The 22,955-nt window shown below is 47.0% G+C and overlaps 1 protein-coding gene across 2 annotated transcripts in view; it reads right to left on the reverse strand.

Moving 5' to 3' along the window:
* Positions 1–18,400: 18,400 nt before the first annotated feature.
* The window catches only part of Osbpl5 (oxysterol binding protein like 5), a 62,135-nt gene continuing 57,580 nt past the window's right edge, over positions 18,401–22,955 (reverse strand). For both annotated transcript variants that reach the window (XM_075972882.1, XM_075972883.1), the window contains exons 21-22: positions 22,069–22,171; positions 18,401–19,554 (exon numbers count right to left, since the gene is read on the reverse strand). In XM_075972882.1, the coding sequence (XP_075828997.1) occupies positions 19,416–19,554; positions 22,069–22,171 (242 nt within the window). In that variant the 3' untranslated portion in view covers positions 18,401–19,415. The remainder of the gene's footprint in view (positions 19,555–22,068; positions 22,172–22,955) is intronic.

Genomic DNA, 22,955 nt, shown 5'->3' on the forward strand with positions numbered 1-22,955 from the left:
GGGAGGGGCCAATTCTTTGGCCAGTCTGTTCCCTTTCGAATTCCTTGTCTTCCCTCAGATCTGGTGTCTGCTCAGGCCTAAACCAAATCAAAACACAAACAAGTTTCCTTGGAAAGTTTGATGATCCCCTGAGGTACTCATTAGCTCAACATTCTGAAGTCCCGTCTGTTGTTAATTAATAAAATATCTGGGGTCCCCCCCCCCGCCCGCACCAGCGGGAGGGCATACACGCGGCGGGTCCCGGCGGTGGCGGCTGTGGCGGCGGCTGTGCTCCAGGGTCCGGCACCCGAGCAAGCGGCCACAGCACACGCGGCGGGTCCCCGCCGGCGGTCCCGGCGGCTGCAGCGGTGGCGGCGGGTCAGACATATAAACACAGGAAATAGCTATATAAGAATTTATTAACAAGGAGAGAAAGAAATAAAGGAAGAGAGAGAGAGAGGGAGAGAGAGAGGGAGAGAGAGAGAGAGAGAAAGAGAGGGGGGGGAGAGAGAGAGAGAGAGAGGCCAAAGCCCCGTGTGAGAGGAAAAGCAGAAAGAGAGAGATGTCAGGGCGGGGTCAGGAGTTAAAAGGAGTGGGCGTGGCCAGGGCAGGGACCAAAGGAACAACACCGTCCATTCCTGTCCCCAGTCCCCAGTCGTCGTTGTCCTCGTGTGTCCTCGTGTCCCTCCCACCCCCGCTCCCCCCCCCCCCTTTAAGCAGCAGAGGGAAAGTGGAGGAAGGGAGGGGAAAGGAGTATCCATGGCTCAATGCTATTGTCTCACCTGCCAGCCAGCTCCTCTACTAGCTGGGGAGCTCGGGGAGGCTAGTGGCCTTCCCTTCCTGCCCACACACACTCCAGGGCCTGTCTATCCCACTCTGCAGGGGGAGGGGAGAAGAAAAGGTCTGTCTACTCCAGTAGATTTTTTTGTACCCAAGCCCCTCTCTGATCCCTGTCCTTTGCTATTTTAAAACACTTATTATTTTTTTTAAGGTGTGTGTGTCTGGGAGTGCAGGTGGCTCCAGAGGCCACAGGTGACAGAGAGGCTAAAGCTGGAATTACAAGTGGTTGTGAGCTGCCTGATGTAAGTCTGGGAATCAAACCGGGGTCCTCTGCAAGACCAGTGCATACTCATCTCTCCAGCTGTGTCCACCCTCGTTCTTTAAAGTGGAATAGCATCCTGGTCCAGGAACTCTGTAACAGTTCAAGGCAGCTGAGTGACTCTCTCACGTGAGTGTAGTAGCCCTTGATGGTCTTTCTGCAGAGATGCCCAGAAGGTTGCCCACATGGAAGTGAGGGACTGGCTCAATACCAGGGGAATCTTCTCACCTCTAAAACAGATGCGGGAATCTCTTCTGGGGATAGTCCCAGGTTACTGCTGGGAATATGTGAGGGATTCTGCTTGTGCTCTGCTATTTCTGGGGCTGCTGTGTGATCTTGTAGCAATGTTTCATCACTACACACAGTAATAAAAGTCAACAAAGGGAAGGGAAGGACTTTGGTGGGTGAGGGTAGATCTTTCTGGAGCAAGAACTCAGTGGTATAGAGAGGCCCAGTAGTTAGTGTGATCTATGGGCCCAGCCTGGAGCTTTTCTCTTTTGTATTCATTTTTTTTGGACTGGCACATACAATGGGAAACGTTCCTAGGGTGAATGTAGTGTAGTTTCCTGTCCATCTCCGGGCAGGTGATACACATGTTACTACATATGTCCAGTCTCTTACAGATTCATTATGGTGGGAGTCATTGGAAACTTAAATGTTTCGCTGTCTTCAAACACGTTTGTATGCAAACTGTATACAATACCTACAGCCCATGTGACAGACAGAACATCTCTGTGCTAGTTTGTATATAATACCTACAGCCCATGTGACAGGACATCTCTGTGCTAGTTTGTATACAATACCTACATCCCCATGTGACAGACAGAACATCTCTGTGCTAGTTTGTATATAATACCTACATCCCCATGTGACAGACAGGACATCTCTGTGCTAGTTTGTATATAATACCTACATCCCCATGTGACAGGACATCTCTGTGCTAGTTTGTATACAATACCTACATCCCCATGTGACAGACAGAACATCTCTGTGCTAGCTTGTATACAATACTTATAGCCCATGTGACAGGACATCTCTGTGCTAGTTTGCCTTAGCCTCTCTTCACCAAAACCAACTTGGGGAGAAGAGTTTATTAGGCTTCCACATCACAGTCCTTCGTGGAGAGAGACCAGGGCAGGAACCTGGAGATAGAAACTCAAACAGAGCCATGGAGGAGTACTGCTTACTGGCTTGTTCTTCCTGCTTTCTTATACAACCCAGGACCACCCTGTTGTCTGGACCATCCCCTGTTAGCCAGGAAAATGCTCCACAGATATGCTCACAGGCTAATCTGCTGGAGACAATTCCTCAGTCCAGGTTCCCTCTTCCCAGATTACTCCAGTTTGTGCTGAGTTGGCAACGGAAACTATGACAGTCTCCCAACACCACTGTATGAAAAACTTAGACAGAAAACCTCAGAAGGCTCAGGAGTTGGCACTTGCTGCTCTTGCTTGTCAGGTAAAAGACCTTGCTATCCAAGCCTGAAGGCCCTAGTTTAAATCTCCAGACCCCACATAATGGTGAAACCACAGGCCCGGAGGTGGTGTCACATGGGAGGTAGAGGCAGTCGGGTGCCTGAGTTTGAGGCCAGCCTGGGTCACAAACTGAGTTCCCATACAGGCAGGCCTACACAGAGAAACCCTGAATGAGGGTAAAAAAAGGGGGGGGGTACCACAGAACCAATTGCACTAAGTTGTCCTCTGGCTCAAATATCATATACACACATATGCACTCATGCGTGCACTTGTACGTGTGCACATTCACACATCATGCACACACAATAATAACACTTTTTAAGTGATTTAAAAATAAAATAGGTGGACATGGTGGCACACACGGCCTTAATCTCAGCACTAGATAAGAAGAGAGATGGGGAACCTTGGATTATATAGTGAGTTCCAGGCCACCAGGGCTACACATTGAAAAATAAGACAGTTTTACAGACTTCTTTTCTTAGAGCTTGGCTTTAACTTGCTTATAATGGATTGGCTACATTTTGCCTGAGTTCAGTCTCGAAGGTTATGGGTAAATTTAGTTTAAAAAAATTCATTATTTGTAAACCTCTGTTACTCAGTTTGACCAAAAGGAGAGGGAGTGTTTCCTTTAGAGACCAGATCAGACTGGATGGGGTGTTATGTTATGGTAAAAAATAAAATGGCACCGTTCTCTGAGTGGTGGCAGTGGGCAACAGGCCATGAGACCATAGAGGGCCATGAAAGCAGCTGGTCCCAGGCAGTGAGTCGTGCAGTAGGTGAGAGACCTCAGTGGGGCAGCCAGTCCCACAAGGAGTTACAGCCGTGGTGAGTGACAGAGAGAGATAGGCACACACCATACAGAGAAAGGGGGTTTTATTTAGTGGGTTATTGAAGGGAAGGGAGAACTCTCAACAGAGGACTCTAAAATGGCTGAAAGTCACTTAAGGAAATGTTCAACATCCTTAGTCATCAGAGAAATGCAAATCAAAACAACTCTGAGATTCCATCTTTCACCTGTAAAAATGGCCAAGATCAAAAACACTGATGACAACTTATGGTGATGAGGTTGTGGGGGAAAGGGAACACTTCTGCATTGCTGGTGGAAGTGCAAGCTGGTACAGCCCCTTTGGATGTCAGTGTGGAGATTTCTCAGAAAATTAGGAAACAACTTTCCTCAAGACCCAGTAATACCACTTTTGGGTATATATCCAAATGATGTCCAATCGTGCCACAAGGACATGTGCTCAACTATGTTCATAGCAGCATTGTTTGTCATAGCCAGAACCTGGAAATAACTTAAATGCCCCTTGACCGAAGAATGGATAAGGAAAATGGGGTACATTTACTCAATGGAGTACTACACAGCAGAAAAAAATAATGACATCTTGAATTTTGCAGGAAAATGGATGGAGCTAGAAAACATTATTTTGAGTGAGGTAGCCCAGACACAAAAAGACAATTATCACATGTACTCACTCATGGGTGGTTTTTAAACATAAAGCAAAGAAAGCCAGCCTACAAACCACAATCCCAGAGAACTTAGACAACAATGAGGACACTAAGAGAGACTTACATAGATCTAATCTACATGGTAAGTAGAAAGTAGAAAAAGACAAGATCTCCTGAGTAAATTGGGAGCATGGGGACCTTGGGGGAGGAATGAAGGGGGGAGGAAGGAGGCAGGGAGGGGATCAGAGAAAAATGCAGAGCTCAATAAATATCAATTAAAAAAAACTGGAAAAAAGCCCAGACAAGCCCTGCCCTCTTCTTACCCTCTTCCCTCTCCCCATACACTGAGGCAGTCAGTATCTTTCTTCCACTTGTAGCCTGAGTCCCTTCCTTTTTGTCTCTTTCTCCCGAAGAGGTAGCTACTGCTGTGGCTCCTCTTCTCCCCCGTCCCTGGTTCTCTCTCTCTTCCTTCCTCTCCTCCCTCCCTCTCCCCTTTTCCCTTACCTTCTATAACCCACTAAATAAATACCCACTTTCTCTGCATGGTGTGCCTACCTGTCTCTGTCTGTCACCTACCTGCCGAGGCTGCAGTTCCTAATGGGACTGGCGGCCCCTCCGAGTTCTCTCACCTGCTGCACAGCTCTCTGCCTGGGACCCACTGCCCCTTGTGGGATCCGCAGCATTTTATCTAAACCATAACATGTTACCCAATTTTTTCATATCCTTTGGGGCTCTTGTGGTTTCCTTTGGGAGCTTCAGGAAGACCCATGCTCCCCCCCCCCCAACCCAATCTCCATCTTCGTGATGTTTCCCTCCCTACCCTGCTCTCTCCCTTCTACTCCATTGCTGCCCTGCAGGGTGAGCAGCGCTGCCCAGGTCACAGGAAGCAGGGTAGGCCTTCAGTCTGGTACTGTACAGGAAACCTGCAGTTCCTGTTGCCTTTTGTTTCCTGTTGCCCATTAGGAGAGTGGGTTCTCTGCACATGACTTCTTGGGAAAGATTCTTACTTAAAGAGGTTTCTACCCAAGTAGATAGAGCAGGCATACAGGAAGTGACGTGTTCTGAACCTTGGTCCCTCTTGCCAGAGCTGTGGAGCTGGGCTGAGATCCAGGCACTGACTCAGAGCCTGACTCAGAGGAAGCGGCCGGCAGCGCTGGTACAGGAGCCCTCGGAACTGCTCCTTTAAGAGTTGAGAGTGCTAGGGGCTGGAGAGGTGGATTAGAATATTTGCTGCTCTGGCCAACTGAGAACTCACTCTATAAACCAGGCTGGCCTTGAACTCACAGAGATCTGCCTGCCTTTGCCTCCCAACCCCATCGCTGGTATTAAAGGCAAGTGCTACCACACCCAAAGCAATGTATTCTTACCCATCTCTCCATCCCCCAGCTACCTTGCTGGGATCTAGCCCCCGCCTGACCTGAGCCCAGTTCCGCTCAGCACTCAGGCAGAGACAAAAGATCATACTTCAGCGCTGAACGGGAAGGGGGGCGGTTTCTAAGTTCTCTTCTCTTCCATCCAGGACACCTTTCTCCTCTTCACGTACGCCTGGGCATTTCCTGCCACAGTTGCTTCACGAGTCTAGGGGCTCAGGCTTGGTTCATGTTATGCCCAAATCTGCGAAGTCCTCCAAAAGCCAACAAGGAGACTAAGTCCCATATGTAAAAGCAAAGAGCCTTTATTTTATGCAAGTTTGCAAACTCGGTCTCCCCACATGTCCAACGTATTGGAATAAACAGAGAGCCCCGAGCTCAGTTAGAGTTGGGTTTTTATAGTAGTAAAGGGGGGGGGGTGAGGGGTTTCTGAGGTTCAGGACCCGATTGGCTGACATTTGTCTAGGGGTGTCCTGGTGAGTGTGTGCCGGCAAGTGATCCTATCTACAGCGAACGTTAGGCATTTCCTTTGGATGGTCTGTTCTTGGGTGGTGCTTGGGTAATCTTAGTTTGTGGTTCTTCCTGCAACCAGGTATTGCTTCAGAGTAAACTGCTGAGACTCGGGCCTCTTTTACATTTATTTTACATTTATCGATGGCTGAGTCCTACTCTGGCAGGTGGCAATGGTCGGAAGTAAAGAACGTCCTTCGGGTGAGCTGTTCATATTTAGCTTATCATGGCTGGTTCCTACAGTTCACAGGGTCCTCCCTCCCAGTTCTCTCCTCCAGGAGTTCCAGCCCTGATGTTTTCTGCTAGCTCCAGCCTCACTGGCAGAAACACCTTCCGGTGTTAACAGCAGGATTGCCACAGCAGAGTGGAAAGACATATCCTGGGTGTGTAAAAAAAGCTGCAACCTGTTAGGTTCCTCTTTTGGAAATTTACTTAAATATCCTGTGGGAGTGGTGGCATGCTGGGATTTGGAGTCCAGACCAATACAACTCTCAGGCCTGGGGGCTGGAGGCTATGCGCCCAACTTAACATTCCAGACTCTAGATATAGGGATGATAGGAAATTTAAGTGATAATTGTGACCAACAATTTGGGCTCTCTAGGAAAAAGGGGCATTGACTCAAGTCTGGCTACTTCCTGCAAGTATAGGGTAACATGGGGAAGAGGAGAGCTAGGTGTTGATGGGTCCACGCTCAGTGAGAGGAATTTTCTGGAAAGGTATCCTATGTACTGTCATCCCGGAGACGTCAGGCATCTGTTCCTTGAGGGAGGTGAGAAGGCAGATGAGGGAGGTGAGAAGGCAGAAAATATTGTTATTACCAAAAATGAGTGTGCCAGGATGAGGAGCAGGTAGGCCCTTCATTGTGGCATCCTGGAAAACCGGAGGGTGGAAGGTCCTGTCTGCTGGACAGACCAAGTGTCCTGAGTAGGTGCCCATTTTATCCTGGAGAGATGGTACCAGCATGAGTGTCCCAAGAGCTTGGCAGCTAAGGGGGTAGTGAGGATTACTGTGTGAGGTCCTGTCCATCAAGGTTCAAGAGACCTAGGAGTTAACTGTTTGAGGAGTACTCTGTCCCCTGAGGAGAGTGGGGCAGGTTTAGGGGCAGTAGGGTCTACTGGTGTGGTGGCAGGGAGACAACTGTCAGCGTGTGAACAGAGAAGGGACCTTAAAAGGGAGAAGTAGGGCAGGAACTCCACCAATGGAGGAATTTTGACTGAGAGGTGATGATGGTTAAGGAGAAAGGGCCTGCCATAAAGCAGCTCAAAAGGGCTCAGCCCATAGGGGAACATGGGGTGGTCCTAAGGTGAGTAAGGGCAATGGGGAGAAGGGAGGGCCAAGATAACCTGAGTTCAGTGGAGAGCTTGGTTAGTTGTTGTTTGATGAGTCCATTGGGCCTCTCTACCTTTCCCAAGGATTGTGGATGGTAGGGGGTGTGGAATTTCCAGGAGATGTTGAGAGCTTCTGACATGAGCTCCATGACCCTGAGCCACCACATCTGCTGTTTCCCTGGAGACCAGAAATGCTTCTATCCATCCTGTAAAAGTGTCCACAAGTGTTAAGAGATCAAGAAGTTTTTTTATGAGTAGGCATATGAGTGAAATTATCCTGCCAATCTTCGCCTGGTTGGTGTCCGCAAAGCTGGTGTAGAGACTGACGTATTTGGAGGTCCCCTTGTGGGTTGGCCTGGGCACATGTCTGGCAGGACACAAAACATTAAGGTCCTCCCTTACTAGGATCAAACCCAGGGTCTGCCATGTTAGGCAAGCACTCTACTAACCTATGCCTCCAATCCTCCTTTAAGACAGGATACTAAGTAGCTCAGGTTGGCCTTAAATACCCAATGTAGCTGAGGATGACTATGAATTTCTGATTTGCATCCTGAACCTGGGGATTACAGGTATAATGATCTGTCCTGTCCCTTTAAAAGACAACCCTGCCCCCATCCGCTGAGACAGGCAGATCTCCCTTCCTGCTTGCAGCCTGAGTCTCTTCCTTTTTCTGTCTCTCCCCTGCCTGCCTCCCCCCACCCCCCTCAAGAGACAGCTTCTGCCTCACCTCATTCTCCCCACTTCTCGCCTTCCCTCCCGTTACCCTCTCTCTCTCTCCCTCCTCTCTCTCTCTCTCTCTCTCTCTCTCTCTCTCTCTCTCTCTCTCTCTCTCTCTCTCTCTCTGTCCTCTTCTCTCCTTCTCCTCTTCCCTTTTATAACCCACTAAATAAAATATCCAACCTCACTCTGCATGGTGTACCTATCCATGTTTCTGTCTCTCACCCAACACGATGGGTCTCCCTACCGGGGACCAGCCCAAGACCCACTGACCACTGCCACTGCTCAGAGACCTGCAGTGTTTCTGCGCCAGGGATCCTGCAGCATTTTTAATTAATCCATTACGAGAGGTGATGTTAAGATAAAGGTTTTGAGACAGAGAGTGGTGTCCCGCTCCCCACTCCCTACCAGGGCCACAGCTGCTGTTGCTGTGGAAATCCATCAAAGAAGCCTGTGCTTACGCGGAAGTCTGGGAAACCAGCCAAGAAAAGAGTCCTTGGAGGAAACCAGCCATGAAGCCCGTGCCTACCACAAAAAAAAAAAATCAAAAAACAAAAACGAAAAAAACAAAACAGAAAAAAACCCAAAAAACCCAGACATTTGGTTTTGAATTCCAAATTAAATAAACCTGCCTTTTATGCTTTATTTTTTATTTTATTGATATATATTGAGCTCTACATTTTTCTCTGCTCCCCTCCCTGCCTCTTCCCTCCCCCTTCAATCCTCCCCCAAGGTCTCCATTTACTCAAGGAGATCTTGCCTTTTTCTGCTTTCAACTTACCATATAGATTAGATATATATATAAGTTTCTCTTAGTGTCTGCACTGTTGTCTATGTTCTCTGGGATTGTGGCTTGTAGGCTGGCTTTCTTTGCTTTATGTTTAAAAACCACCCATGAGTGAGTACATGTGATAATTGTCTTTTTGTGTCTGGGTTACCTCACTCAAAATAATGTTTTCTAGCTCCATCCATTTTCCTGCAAAATTCAAAATGTCATTATTTTTTTCTGCTGTGTAGTACTCCATTGTGTAAATGTACCCCATTTTCCTTATCCATTCTTCAGTCTAGGGGCATTTAGGTTATTTCCAGGTTCTGGCTATGACAAACAAAGCTGCTATGAACATAGTTGAGCACATGTCCTTGTGACACGATTGAGCATCCTTTGGATATATACCTAAAAGTGGTATTACTGGGTTTTGAGGAAAGTTGTTTCCCAATTCTCTAAGAAATCGCCACACTGACATCTAAAGGGGCTGTACCAGCTTGCATTCCCACTAGCAACGCAGAAGTGTTCCCTTTCCCCCACAACCTCATCACCATAAGTTGTCATCAGTGATTTTGATCTTGGCCATTCTTACAGGTGTAAGATGGAATCTCAGAGTTGTTTTGATTTGCATTTCTCTGATGACTAAGGATGTTGAACATTTCCTTAAGTGTCTTTCAGCCATTTTAGATTCCTCTGTTGAGAGTTCTCTGTTTAGGTCTGCACTCCATTTTTTTTATTGGATTATGTGATCTTTTGGTGTCCAATTTCTTGAGTTCTTTGTATATTTTGGAGATCAGACCTCTGTCTGATGTGGGGTTAGTGAAGATCTTTTCCCATTCTGTAGGCTGTTATTTTGTCTTGTTGACCGTGTTCTTTGCTTTACAGAAGCTTTTCATTTTCATGAGGTCCCATTGATTAATTGTTTCTCTCAGTGTCTGTGCTGCTGGGGTTATATTTAGGAAGTGGTTCCCTGTGCCAATGCATTCAAGTCTATTTCCTACTTTCTCTTCTCTGAGGTTCAGTGTGGCTGACTTTATGTTGAGGTCTTTGATCCATTTGGACTTGAGTTTTGTGCATGGTGATAGATATGGGTCTATTTTCATTCTTCTACATGTTGATATCCAGTTATGCCAGCACCACCTGTTAAATATGCTTTCTTTTTTCCATTTGATATTTTTTGCTTCTTTATCAAATATCAGGTGTTCGAAGATGTGTGATTGATATCCGGGTCTTCTATTCTGTTCCATTGGTCCTCCTGTCTGTTCTTATACAAGGCTGTTTTCAGTACTGTAGCTCTGTAGTAGAGTTTGAAGTCAGGGATTGTGCTGCCTCCAAAAGTTCTTTTATTGTACAGGATTGTTTTGGCTGTCCTGGGTTTTGTACTTTTCCAAATGAAGTTGAGTACTGTTCTCTCGAGGTCTTTGAAGAAATTTGCTGGGATTTTGATGGGCATTGCATTGAATCTGTAGATTGCTTTTGGTAAGATTGACATTTTTACTATGTTAATTCTGCCTACCCAAGAGCATGGGAGGTCTTTCCACTTTTTGGTGTCTTTTTCAATTTCTTTCTTCAAAGATTTAAAGTTCTTGTCATACAAGTCTTCCACTTGTTTGGTTAAAGTTACTCTGAGATATTTTATGCCATTTTTGGCTATTGTGAAGGGTGTTGATTCTCTGATTTCTTCACCAGGCCTTTTATCATCTGTGTACAGGAGGGCTACTGATTTTTTTGAGTCAATCTTGTATCCTGCTACATTGCTGAAAGTGTTTATGATTTGTAGAAATTCCTTTGTAGAATTTTTGGGATTGCTTATGTAAACTATCATATCATCAGCAAACAGTGAGAGTTTGACTTCTTCTTTTCCAATTTGTATCTCCTTGATCCCCCTTTGGTGTCTTATTGCTCTAGCTAGGATCTCAAGAACTATATTGAATTGATATGGACAGAGTGGACAACCTTGTCTTGTTCCTGATTTCAGTGGAGTGGCTGGGAGTTTCTCTCCATTAGTTTGATGTTGGCTGTTGGCTTGCTGTATATTGCCTTAATTATGTTTAGGTATGTTCCTTGTATCCCTGCTTTCTTCAAGACATTTATCATGAAGGGATGTTGTATTTTGTCAAATGCTTTTTTGGTGTCTTATGAGATGATCATATGGTTTTTATTTTTCAGCTTATTTATATAGTTGGTTACGTTGACAGATTTTCGTATGTTGAAACATCCCTGCATCTGTGGGATAAAGCTGACTTGGTCATGGTGGATGATGGCTCTAATGTGTTCTTGGATTCAGTTTGCTAGTGTTTTATTTAGTATTTTTGCATCAATGTTCATGAGTGAGATTGGTCTGTAATTCTCTTTCTTTGTATTGTCTTTCTGTGGTTTGGGTATCAGGGCAATTTTAGCCTCATAAAAAGAGTTTGGCAATGTACTCTTTGTTTCTATTTTGTGGAATAATTTGAGGAGTATTGGTATTAGTTCTTCTTTGAAAGACTTGTAGAATTCTGAGCTGAAACCATCTGGTCCTGGGCTTTTTTGGTTGGGAGACTTTTGATGACTGATTCTATTTCTTCAGCAGTTATAGGTCTGTTTAAATTTGCTTATCTGGTCTTGATTTAATGTTGGTAAGTGATATTTATCCAGGAAGTTGTCCATTTCCTTTAAATTTTCCAATTTTCGGCCGGGCGGTGGTGGCGCACGCCTTTAATCCCAGCACTCGGGAGGCAGAGGCAGGCGGATCTCTGTGAGTTCGAGACCAGCCTGGTCTACAGAGCTAGTTCCAGGACAGGCTCCAAAGCCACAGAGAAACCCTGTCTCGAAAAACCAAAAAAAAAAAAAAAAAAAAAAAAATTTCCAATTTTCTGGAGTACAGGTTTTCAAAATATGACCTGATGATCCTCTGTGTTTCTTCTGTGTCTGTTGTTATGTCCCCCTTTTTATTTCTGATTTTGTTAATTTGGATATTCTCTCTCTGCCTTTTGGTTAGTTTGGATAAAGGTTTGTCTATTTTGTTGATTTTCTTGAAGAACCAACTCCTTGTCTCATTGATTCTTTGTATTGTTTTCTTTGTTTCTATTTTGTTGATTTCAGCTCTCAATTTGATTATTTCCTGTAGTAATATGGGCGGCGGCGGGGCTGCGTCCCCAACACCCCAGCCGCCTGCTCGGCTAGCTTATGCCCCGAAATAATTACACACAAACTGTATTCATTTAATCACTGCTTGGCCATTCTGCTCTAGCCCTTACTGGCTAACTCTCGCACCTGGACTAGCCCATATCTTATCATCTGTATAGCATCGGTCTTACCGGGAAGATTCTAGCCTAAGTCCATCCTGGGTCGGAGCTTCATAGCGTGCATCTTCCCTGGAGCGGGGAGCATGACATCTCTCTGAAGCGTCTGCTCCGGAGAGCAGAGCTGTCGAATCTGACCTCACTTCCTCTTCCTCCCAGCGTTTTGTTCTGTTTACTCCTCCCACCTATCTCCTAACCAATGAGAGCCAAGCAGTTTCTTTTAATTTAACCAATGACCTTCCTCCATCAATTTCCTGCCATCTAGTTCTCTTAGGTGAGTTTTCTTCTTTTTGTTCTAAAGTTTTCAAATGTTCTGTTAATTCACTACTGTGGGATTTTTCCAGCTTCTTTATGTAGGCATTTAGTGCTATGAAATTGCCTCTTAACACTGCTTTCATTGTGTCCCATAAATTTGAGCATGTTGTGTGGTCATTTTCATTGAATTTTAGGAAGTCTTTAATTTTCTCCCTTTATTTCTTCCTTGACCCATTGATAATTCAGGTGAGCATTGTTTAATTTCCATGTATTTTTGGGTTTTCTGGAATTAGTATTGCTGTTGACTTCTAGTTTTAAACCATGGTGATCTGATAAGGTACATTGGGTTATTCCAATTTTTTTGTATTTGTTGAGGTTTGTTTTGTTACTGAGTATGTGGTCAATTTTTGAGAAGGTTCCATGAGGTGCTGAGAAGAAGGTATATTCTTTTCTGTTTGGATGAAATATTCTATAGATGTCTGTTAAGTCCATTTGAGTCATAACATCTGTTAGTTCTCTCATTTCTTTGTTCATTTTTTTGTCTGATTGACTTGTCCAGTGGTGAGAGGGAAGTGTTGGTGGAGGAAGGTCATTGGTTAATTAAATAAAGAAACTGCTTGCACTGATAGGTTAGAACATAGGTGGGTGGAGTAAACAGAACAGAATGCTGGGAAGAAGAGGAAGTGAGCTCAGAGATGCCATGCTCCCCTCTCCCAGGCAGACGCAATAGCTCTGCTCTCTGAGGCAGACGCATGTGATGAAGCAAGCCACCAGGATGGACATAGGCTAGAATCTTCCCGGTAAGCGCACCTTGGGGTGCAACACAGAATATTAGAAATGGGCTAGTCAAGGTGCGAGAGTTAGCCAAGAAGAGGCTAGATATAATGGGCCAAGCAGTGTTTAAAAGAATACAGTTTGTGTGTTGTTATTTCTGGTGTAAAGCTAGCCGTGCAGGAGCCGGGCGGGATGAAAAGCAGGCCCGCAGCTCCCTACAACAGAGTGTTGCAGTCTCCCACTATTAGTATGTGGGGTTTAATATATGATTTAAGCTTTATAAGTGTTTCTTTGACATATGAGGGTGCCCTTGTATTTGGGGCATAGATGTTCAGTATTGAAATTTCCTCTTGATGGATTTTTTTTCCTGTGACTAATATGAAATGTCCTTCTTTGTCTCATTTGACTGATTTAAGCTTGAAGTCTATTTTGTTAGATATTAGGATAGCTACACCCGCTTGTTTCTTAGGTCCATTTGATTGGTATATTTTTTTCCTAACCTTTTACTCTGAGATGATGTCTGTCTTTGTGGTTGAGATGCATTTCTTGTATTCAGAAGAGGGATGGATTCTGTTTTCTTATCCAATCTTGTAGTGATGAGGCGAGCAGGCTTGCTTTTCATCCCACCCAGCTCCCGCACGGCTAGCTTTACACCCGAAATAAGAACACACAAACTGTATTCATTTAAACACTGCCTGGCCCATTAGCTCTAGCCTCTTACTGGATAACTCTTACATCTTGATTAACCCATTTCTATTAATGTGTATCGTCACTTGACTGTGGCTTACTGGCATGAGTCTAACCACCATCCATCCTGGGTAGGAGAAGTGGTGTCTGCCTGTCTCTGCTTTCTTCCTCCCACAATTCTGTTCTGTCTTCCCTGCCTACCTATGTTCTGACCTATCAGGCCAAGCAGTTTTCTTTATTAATTAACCAATGAAAGCAACAGATAGATCAAAGACCCTTTTACATCACAATCTGTTAGCCTGTGCCTTTTTATAGGTGAGTTGAGTCCATTTACATTAAGGGATATTAATGACCAGTGGTTGCTATCTCCTGTTAATTTAGATTTCATCGTTGGTGATGTTAATTTGTACATTTTTTCTTCTTCAGGATTTGCTGTAATGAGATCATCAATTGTGTGTGTGTTTTTGTTGGTGTAGCCATGTTCCTTGGGTTAGAGTTTTCCTTCTATTATTTTTTTGTAGGGCTGGGTTTGTGGCTAGGTATTCTTGAAATCTAGATTTGTCATGTGAAGGCGTAAGTCACTAAACAATCCCACACCAGTTTGGAATTATGATTAATAAAAGGGTTATTTATTTAAAGGGAGAAACTTACAGATCACCTTCCTAGACAACAGCCCTCTGCACAACCACGAAAGGAGTCTAGTAGCCAGAAGTGGAGCTGGAAGCAAGAGAGAGCGTGCATGGCTACCACTGCTTTTTAAAGCAAAAGAGACCACGCCCCAGTGGGCTGGTATCTTAAAGGCTATTGGCTGAAGGAGCGGAAGGAGCTCCCACAGCAGTCATGGAATATCTTGTTTTGTCCTTCTATGGTGATTGACAGTTTTCCTGGGTATAGTAGTCTGGGCTGGCATCTGTGGTCTGTTAATGTCTGCATAATGCTTGACCATGACCTTCTGGCTTTCATTGTCTCCACTGAGAAGTCAGGTGTAATTCTGATAGGTCTACCTTTATATGTTATTTGGCCTTTTTCCTTTGCAGGTCTTAATATTCTTTCTTTACTCTGTATGTTTAGTGTTTTGATTATTATGTGGCAAGAAGACTTTTTTTTTTGGATCCAGTCTATTTGGTATTCTGTAAGCTTCTTGTATCTTCATAGGCATATCTTTCTTTAGGTAGGGAAAGTTTTCTTCTATGATTTTGTTAAATAAATTTTCTGTGCCTTTGAGTTGAACTTCTTCTTTTATATCTATTATTCTAAGATTTGGCCTTTTTATGTTCTCCCACATTTCATGGATATTTTGGGTTAAGCTTTTGTTAGATTTAATGTTTTCTTTAACTGATGAGTCTATTTCCTCTATTGTATCCTTTTATGTTTTAATTCGACTCAATTGGATTTAATGCAGCAGAGGTGGGAGGGGGCATTCTGGTAACCATTATGACTCATGGAGGGGCTCCTCTTTTCAAAGAATTACTTTTTAAAATGTGTATAGTTGTTTTGCTTACATGTATGTCTGTATACTCCATGTATGCAGTACCCAAGGAGGCCAGAAGAGGGGATCAGATTCCCTGAAAGAGGAGTTTCAAATGGTTGTGAGCCTCCATGGGGGTGCTGGGAATTGAAACTGGGTCCTCTGGAAGGGCTGCCAGGCTCCTAACTTCTGAGCCATCTCTTCAGCCTCTGGCTTGAACTTTTTGATCTTCCTTTGCCTTTGCTGCTCACAGCTAATCTAACCAGAATTGCCCTCTAGGCTCAGAGCTTTCTGATCTACCTATCTCCCAGCCTTGCCCTCCCATGCCTCCATGGCCTGCCAGCCAGAGCCTGGTCGCTGGAACGACCCACTTGCACCAAGAGCATGAAAAGCAGCAAAACCACTAACGTGCATGAAAGCAGCAGCAAGAGCCCAAACAGACTGCACCACACTGGCACTCCTGAGGACAGAGGGGACTGACCTCTGTCTTCCAACACAGGAGACATCAATGTTGTAAGCCTCTCAAGCCACAAGAGTGGCCAGGTCCCTCACCTGAGGACCTCTAACTGCCCAGTTCTACCCACAAAATACTCTAACTGCTGGACCCTGCCTTACACCCTGAGAGTAAAAAGCCCAGTCTCTGGCCATGAAATCCTACCAATCTTCATCCTGGAAAGCTCCACACTGAAAAGTTCCACCCCCTTCCCAAGAACCCCTATACCTGCCTGTATCTGCTTCAGTTTGCTGCTGTTTCTCACCGGAGCAGAGGCAGACACCCTCCTGTTTTTTTTTCTCTCCCAATAAATCTTGTGTGAGGTTTATTGTGCAGTGTGACAGCGTAGTATTCCTTAGCTCCCAGCTGCCAAGATACCTTTCCATCCGAGCTGTAACACTTACACACGTTCCCAAGAGTTTGCTGATTATTATACAATTTGGTAAGACACACATCATGCAGAACTTAATATCTCATCCACTTTCAGAACACAGCTGGTTAACCCGAGGTGTCTTTATGTGACTGTGCAGCCATCTCCACACCAGTCTCTAGAACTTTCTCATCTTCCCTCACTCACCTCTGTCCCCTAGTGGACACTTGCTTCCCACCTTTGTCCCCAGTCTGTGGTTTCCCGGCTGTCATCTTGCTGCTCCAGGACCGCCTGGGAGTACAACCACACTTGCCCCTCGGGCCAGGCTTATTCCACTTAGTATGCTGCCTTTAAGGCTTATATTGTTATGTCAGAACTTCTGTTCTTTTCAAGGTTGAATGTCATTCCATTGAATGTACAGACTGTATTTCTTAGTTCATTCATCTACCTGTGGACCTTTGGCTGCTCCCACCTTTGGGATGTTGGATGTGTAGATGGGTCTGAGAACTTGTAGGGATATACCCAGAGGTGGGCTGGTTTGATCCATTGATGCTATTTGTAATATTTTGAGGAATATCCATGTAACTTTCCACAACATCTATATGACTCCTGTGCCCACCAGCAGTGTGTATGGTTACAATCACTCCACATCCTCCCAAACATTTCTGGTTTCACTGGCTTAGGTTTTATTTTGTTTCAAATTAGTAGCTGTCCTCATGGAGGTGAAATGTCTTGCATGATTTCGTTTTCTCAAGATCACTGATGCTGCTCACACTCTGTGCTCTCTCGTGGGTCTTTTGACCGGACATGAAGGCGCATGCCTGTACTAGCATTTGAGAAGCCAAGAGGGACTCACATAACCCAGACTTACCTCAAACTCAGGTTAAATAACCTTTAACCTCCTTCTACCTCTACAGAGCAGGGATGACATCTTGCTGGACTTGAATTCAGAAAGGTCCAGCTTCACTCTTTCACACATGGATAACCAACTCCCTAAGTCATTTATTAAGGAGGCCGCTCTTTCCCCCGCCGAATACCTGGCCCAAGTCTATTAACAGAAATAGAAATCAAGGAACTGCAGAGATGACTCAGTGGTTATGAGCACTGGAAGCTCTTAACAGAGGACCTGGGCACATACACAGTGACTCACAGTCACTTTTAACTCCTGTTCCAGGGAACCTGATGCCCTCTTCTGACCTCCACAGGATCAGGCATGCATATTGTGAACAGATATACATGCAAGCATAACACATGTGAATGAAGATACAAAATTAATAAAATAGAAATCAACATTTTTATCTTTCTTTGTGCTTTTTTAAAGTTTTTTTTATGTGTTTGACTGTTTTGCTTGTATATATGTAAGTGAACCATGGAGTCCAGAGAGGGCATTGCTCACATCCCTGGAACGGGAGTCACAGATGGCTGTGAGCTGTCATGGGGGTGCTGGGAATAGAACTGAGGTCCTCTGTAAGAGCATCAGTGCGCTTAACTGCAGAACTATCTCTCCAGCCCAGTGTGTGTATGTTTTTATAAAGGGCTGAAGTCTGTATCACAGCCCCCTACTGAATGAGTTTATTAAGTTTATAAAGAAGCAGGAATAGAATTCAGGAAGACATTCCAAAACTCCAGGGTGTATGATGGTGCTGTGAGAGACAGGCCCTAGTTCCGCATGGGCACAAGGTGCAGGAGACAAGGTGAGGGGTTCAGGGCTTCCTGTCTATACCAGAAAGAGATGTCTGTGGTATAAACTGGCCACCTGCAGGTACCCATGCTCCAGGGTGACTGGCTGCTTCATGGAGGTCCCACAAGCAGGGTCCTCTAGAGTCCTGGGGTGGGTGGATGTGATCCCATGTGGCTTTTCTTTGCCCCACCCTCCCCTGGGTGTTGCCTGGCCACCTTTGTTCCCTCCGGTTTCTGTTATCTTCTATGTGTTGTTACGCGGGCTACAGCTTCTCTTTGAGGTGCTGTGGAGTGTGCTGCCAAACACCTAGGGCTACTCTGAATACCTCCAAGCTATGTGAGCCTACAGAAGCTTAATCGTTTCAGCAACACCATGCTGGCAAAAGCAGGCTGCCCAGTCTTAGAAACTCCTTTGTGGTGACTTAAAGAACTGGGCCCCCATCCCTTCCCTCACCTTCCCAGTTCTGGTAGCTTCCCAGAATGCCCCGACAGGCATCATCCTTCCCATGTCCACAGCAACTCCCTGGCTCCCAAGGGCTCCAGATGGGCCATCTTCTCCACTCCACACTGTGAACCTGCACCCCACCTTTTAGACCCCACACTTGGTACCTCCAGCTCAAGACAGCCCCATTACACTGTTTTTCCACCTCCCCAGAAGTTCTTCCTTGTGCTCAAGGATCCCCCAAGAAGAAAACATATATGTATTTCCATTTATTTCAAGGCATGGAGCAGACAAACCCCCGGGCTGGGGAAGGAAAGAGACAAATGGATACAAAACTTGAAAGGATCAGTTACAGTGGAGATGGCACCAACAAGGTATTAAGGCTCCGAATGTGAGTACGTGTAGGTGCCTACACATATGCACACACACGCACAGAGGGCCATCCACACAGGGCTGGGGGCCGGATGCAGAGGCTGGCCACTGCACACAGCTGCCTGGAATATTGCAACTCTATGTATTCAGAATGTCAACAGAATGGGAAGACTGTGTTGGTCAGGGCATGTGGCAAGCTTGAGGCTCCCTGGCCTTTGGGGGATACCCCCTGGGCACTTCTCCTGCTTACAAGCTCATACTGCAGTTGGCCAGGGTACTCCCCTGGCACAGGTAGGTTCCTCTGGCTGTAGGGCAGGTGTGTGTGCAGTAACTCCCTGAACAGGCTCCTGTCCAAACAGCTTAATAACAAGATAAAAGCCCCAATGTCCTCACCAGAGCAGCCACAGCTTCTCAGTGCTTGAGCGGGCAGACTGTCCAGAAGTCAAAAATCATCACCCAAAGAACCCTGAGAAGTCCTGGGGTCTTCCTTCCCGCTGCTCCTGGAAACCTCCTTGCTTTCCCCTGCTCTGCGGTGAGTGGCTGTCCAGAGCCTGCCTAGGTCCTCCTGACCCCCAGATCTAAGTGGGGGCTGGCTTGGGAGTGTCAACTTGAGATGCCCAGGGGCACACTGCAGGGCAGAAACTGCATTTGGCTTTAGCATTAAGGCCGGTGCTAGGTGGAGGACCCTGGAGGGGAGGCCAATGCTCCCTGGAGTGTCCTACAGCTGGGGTCACAGCACCCTCAGAGCCCCAGGTCCCACCTGTCATCCTCTTATACGAGGACCCTTCTGTCCCAGTGGCCACGCCTGTGGGCTTCACTGCCTCCGTGGGCTGGTGTAAAGTGCTGGGTGCCTAGGAGGGGGCTCTGCAGGCATTACCCTGGAGACCCCAAGGGCTCCTATTTGAGGATATAATTAATGAATAGCTGACATGTCAGGAAGATGCAGAGCAGGAACCAGGAGCGGGGATTCTGCAGGAGGCTGGGGGCTGACGGCTGCCCAGCACGCACTGTGGAGCTCAACATGGCTGAGAGGTGCCTGCAAAGACAGGAGCGGAGGCTGTGTCAACGCCAACATGGCTACCCTCCCAACCTATAAGGGAGTATGAGACAGGATGGCTGGTCTGCCTGCCGGGAACATGATTACAGGGTGGGTGGGGGGCTCCTTAGGAAGAGGGGTCCCAGGGCAGGAACCTGGGCTGTGCTTCCTGGGTATCAATTGTGGGACAGGAGGGTCTGGGCTTGAGGAATAGGCCGCTTGCATCCTTCCTACCACCCCTGGGTGGTGGCTGAATGGTGTCCTCCTCCTCAAATCTGTGCTGAAGTCCCCTCAGCTATTTGGAGATAAGATCTCTGAAAAGGAAGCTACATTAAAAGGTTCACTAGGGTGGGCCCTTAATCTAGACTGGGATCCTAAGAGGGGATCAAGACAGAGACACCCAGAAGATGACCATGGCTGCAAGCCAAGGACAGGGCACAGGGAAGAGCCAGGCCTGAAATTTCCATCTTGAACTTTCAGCCTCCAGAATGTGAAACAATCAGTGTTTTGATACCCCAGGCTGGGTGCCAGCCAGGGACATAGGAGCAAATCCACAAAGCTTGGACTTTGGTGTCTGGGCTCTGTTTCCTGGATGGCAACAGTCCTTTTGGGGGGTACCAGGTTTTCCTTTCTTTGCCCACACTACTTGGGTAAGGAATGGATGGGAAAAAAAAGTCATTGTACTGTTGAGACATCGGCTAGAGGCATCAACCTGGATTGACCAAAGGATACTTAGGAATTTGGCCAAGCACCTCCGGGAAGACCTTCTCCTCAGCAGGCTGTGCACAGCCCACTTCACACCCCTCAGCCCTCTGTCAGCCTTCTGGGTCTGGGGCTTCCCACTGTGACATTAGAAGAACCCCAGAGGTCCTCGGACTCCTCACTCTCATTAGCTGATGTGTATTTATGTGGCAGCAGCAGAGACAGCAAACAAGGCATCAGGCACTGAGATTTTCATGGCTTCACTGATGGCTGTCTGCAGACAAGCCACAAGACATACCAGTACCCAGAACAAGAGAGAGAGAGGTCATGTTTGACTCAGATCCCAGCACTTTTTGCCTCTGATGGCAAGCCAATTTTCTCTACACATGCCTGTGGATTACTGAAGGTTTTTTGTTTGTTTGTTTGTTTGTTAGACCTCTAGAGCTCACAGATATGGTAAAGAGAAACTGGCACTTGCCATGGAGAGCACTGCTAGGCTGGCAGAGCCATCACCTTTCCTGGGGCCAAGATACAGCCACTCCAAGCTCTCTGCCCCTCAGGCCCTAGGGTCTTTTTCATTTGTTTATTTTGTTTTTCCCAGACAGGGTTTCTCTGTGTAGCCCTGGAGGTCCTGGAACTCACTCTGTAGACCAGGCTGGCCTTGAACTCAGAGATGTGCCTGCCTCAGCCTCCTGATGCTGGGATGAATGGTGTGTGCCACCTCCCTACAGGTACCCAAGGGCCTTTAGTCAGTGACCTCTCACCTTCCAAAACTACAGCAGTTGACTTCAGCCAGCCCACAGTCAGGTATTGAGATCTCTATGTGGTGCTGTGTATCTGGAGCCTGCCTGGCCCAGGAGGTAGTCAGCACATCCCACTCCTGCCCCACTGTCCTCAGTGTCCCAGCCATGTGTATCGGGAGCCGCCTGACCCAGGAGGTACTCAGCACATCCCACTCCTGCCCCACCGTCCTCAGTGTCCCAGCCCTGTGTATCTGGAGCCTGCCTGGCCCAGGAGGTAGTCAGCACATCCCACTCCTGCCCCACTGTCCTCAGTGTCCCAGCCCTGTGTATCTGGAGCCTGCCTGGCCCAGGAGGTAGTCAGCACATCCCACTCCTGCCCCACCGTCCTCAGTGTCTCAGCCCTGTGTATCGGGAGCCGCCTGGCCCAGGAGGTAGTCAGCACATCCCACTCCTGTCCCCTCTCTCGTCACTGTCCCAGCCCTGTGTATCTGGAGCCGCCTGACCCAGGAGGTACTCAGCACATCCCACTCCTGCCCCACCCTCCTCCTCAGTGTCCCAGCCCTGTCTCATTTCTCTCCACTCCATGACTCATCCCTATCAACCAACTCTCTTGGCAAGAGCAGAGAAGGAATCAGTCAAGTACCGTGCCGGGTGCCTAGAGGATGGGCACAAAGCTTGCTCTCCACACCCACTCCTTCTGCCCCTTCTCAGTTGGCTCTGTTAACCCCCTTTACAGGCAAGAACCAAGTGTGATGGCATACGGTGCCCTCACATGATATTGTTTGCTGACAGGAAGGAACTGTGTGACCCTGTTTCGTACCCACTGAAGTCACATAGTATGGCTCTCAGACACTCCCTTTGCTTTGAGGATAATCTGTACAGAAGTACTGGTGAGCTGCAGGGATCCTGGGATGTCCAGGAGGGCTGCTACCTGCTTTCACACACCTGGAGCAGGTAGGAGGAGGGTCTCCCCTAGCCCTGCCTTTCTTCTAAGCCTGTGCCCACTGGCTCCTGCATAAGGGTTGTATTCTCCTACACTGGCTGGTCCCTCCGCCTCCCGTGTTCTTACCTATGCAGTTCTTGCTGAGCTTCCCGAATAGACAGCACAGCCTCTTGTAGCATCCGGAGCCGGTGCGCCTCTCGCCTGCACCGAGGGCAAGGGCTCTCGCTACCTGGAAGTCCAAGATGAAGACAGCAGGGAGTAAGAAACCAGGGTGAGCTGGGATGTCCTGTCTGACCTAGATCCTGATCTACTACCTGAGAAATCTTCAGGAGCCAGCCACAAAGAGACAGGGAAAGTTAAGTTAGTAGGGGATGTAGGCTCAGCTAACCTGAAAGCAATAGAGATGAGTGACCAAGACAAGGCTGGGCCACTGCAGAGGTTGGGATAATGTTGGGGAGACATAGATGGCTCAGTAACAACAAATGACCCATCAGGAAAGGGTCAGAGGCAGGTCAGGGGCTGGGCAATGAACAGTACCCAACCAACCTCTCACAGTATCCCCGAGGCTCAGGAAAATCCTACCCTGGGACCACGTCCTCTCCCAATCCCCATTTTTGAAAGTAGGTTTCATGTATCCTAGCCTGGCCTTGGACTCACTATGTAGCTGAAGATCACCTTAGCCCCTGACCTCTTGTGTGACCTCTGGAGTGCTAGGTTATGGGTGTGCATCGTCAGGCTGGGTTTATGCTGTGCTGGGACTGAACCCAGGGCTTCATAAATGCTAGCCAGGTATTCTACCACTAAGCCACACATCCAGTACTCTCTTTTCTTCCCCATGTCTTGACTACAGTCCTCATCAGGTCTGACTGTTCCCAGACTCTGAGAAAGCAGATCTCATAGGGAGAGGGGAGGGCAGGACAAGTAGATTGTACTATGAAGACACCTGTCCCTGCATCCTCATCTCTGGAAGGTACATCCTGGTCCTTACCATCCTGCAAAGGGGCTGCAGGCAG

The sequence above is a fragment of the Microtus pennsylvanicus genome, chromosome 5 (assembly GCF_037038515.1).
Source record: "Microtus pennsylvanicus isolate mMicPen1 chromosome 5, mMicPen1.hap1, whole genome shotgun sequence".
Classification (NCBI taxonomy): Eukaryota; Metazoa; Chordata; class Mammalia; order Rodentia; family Cricetidae; genus Microtus; species Microtus pennsylvanicus.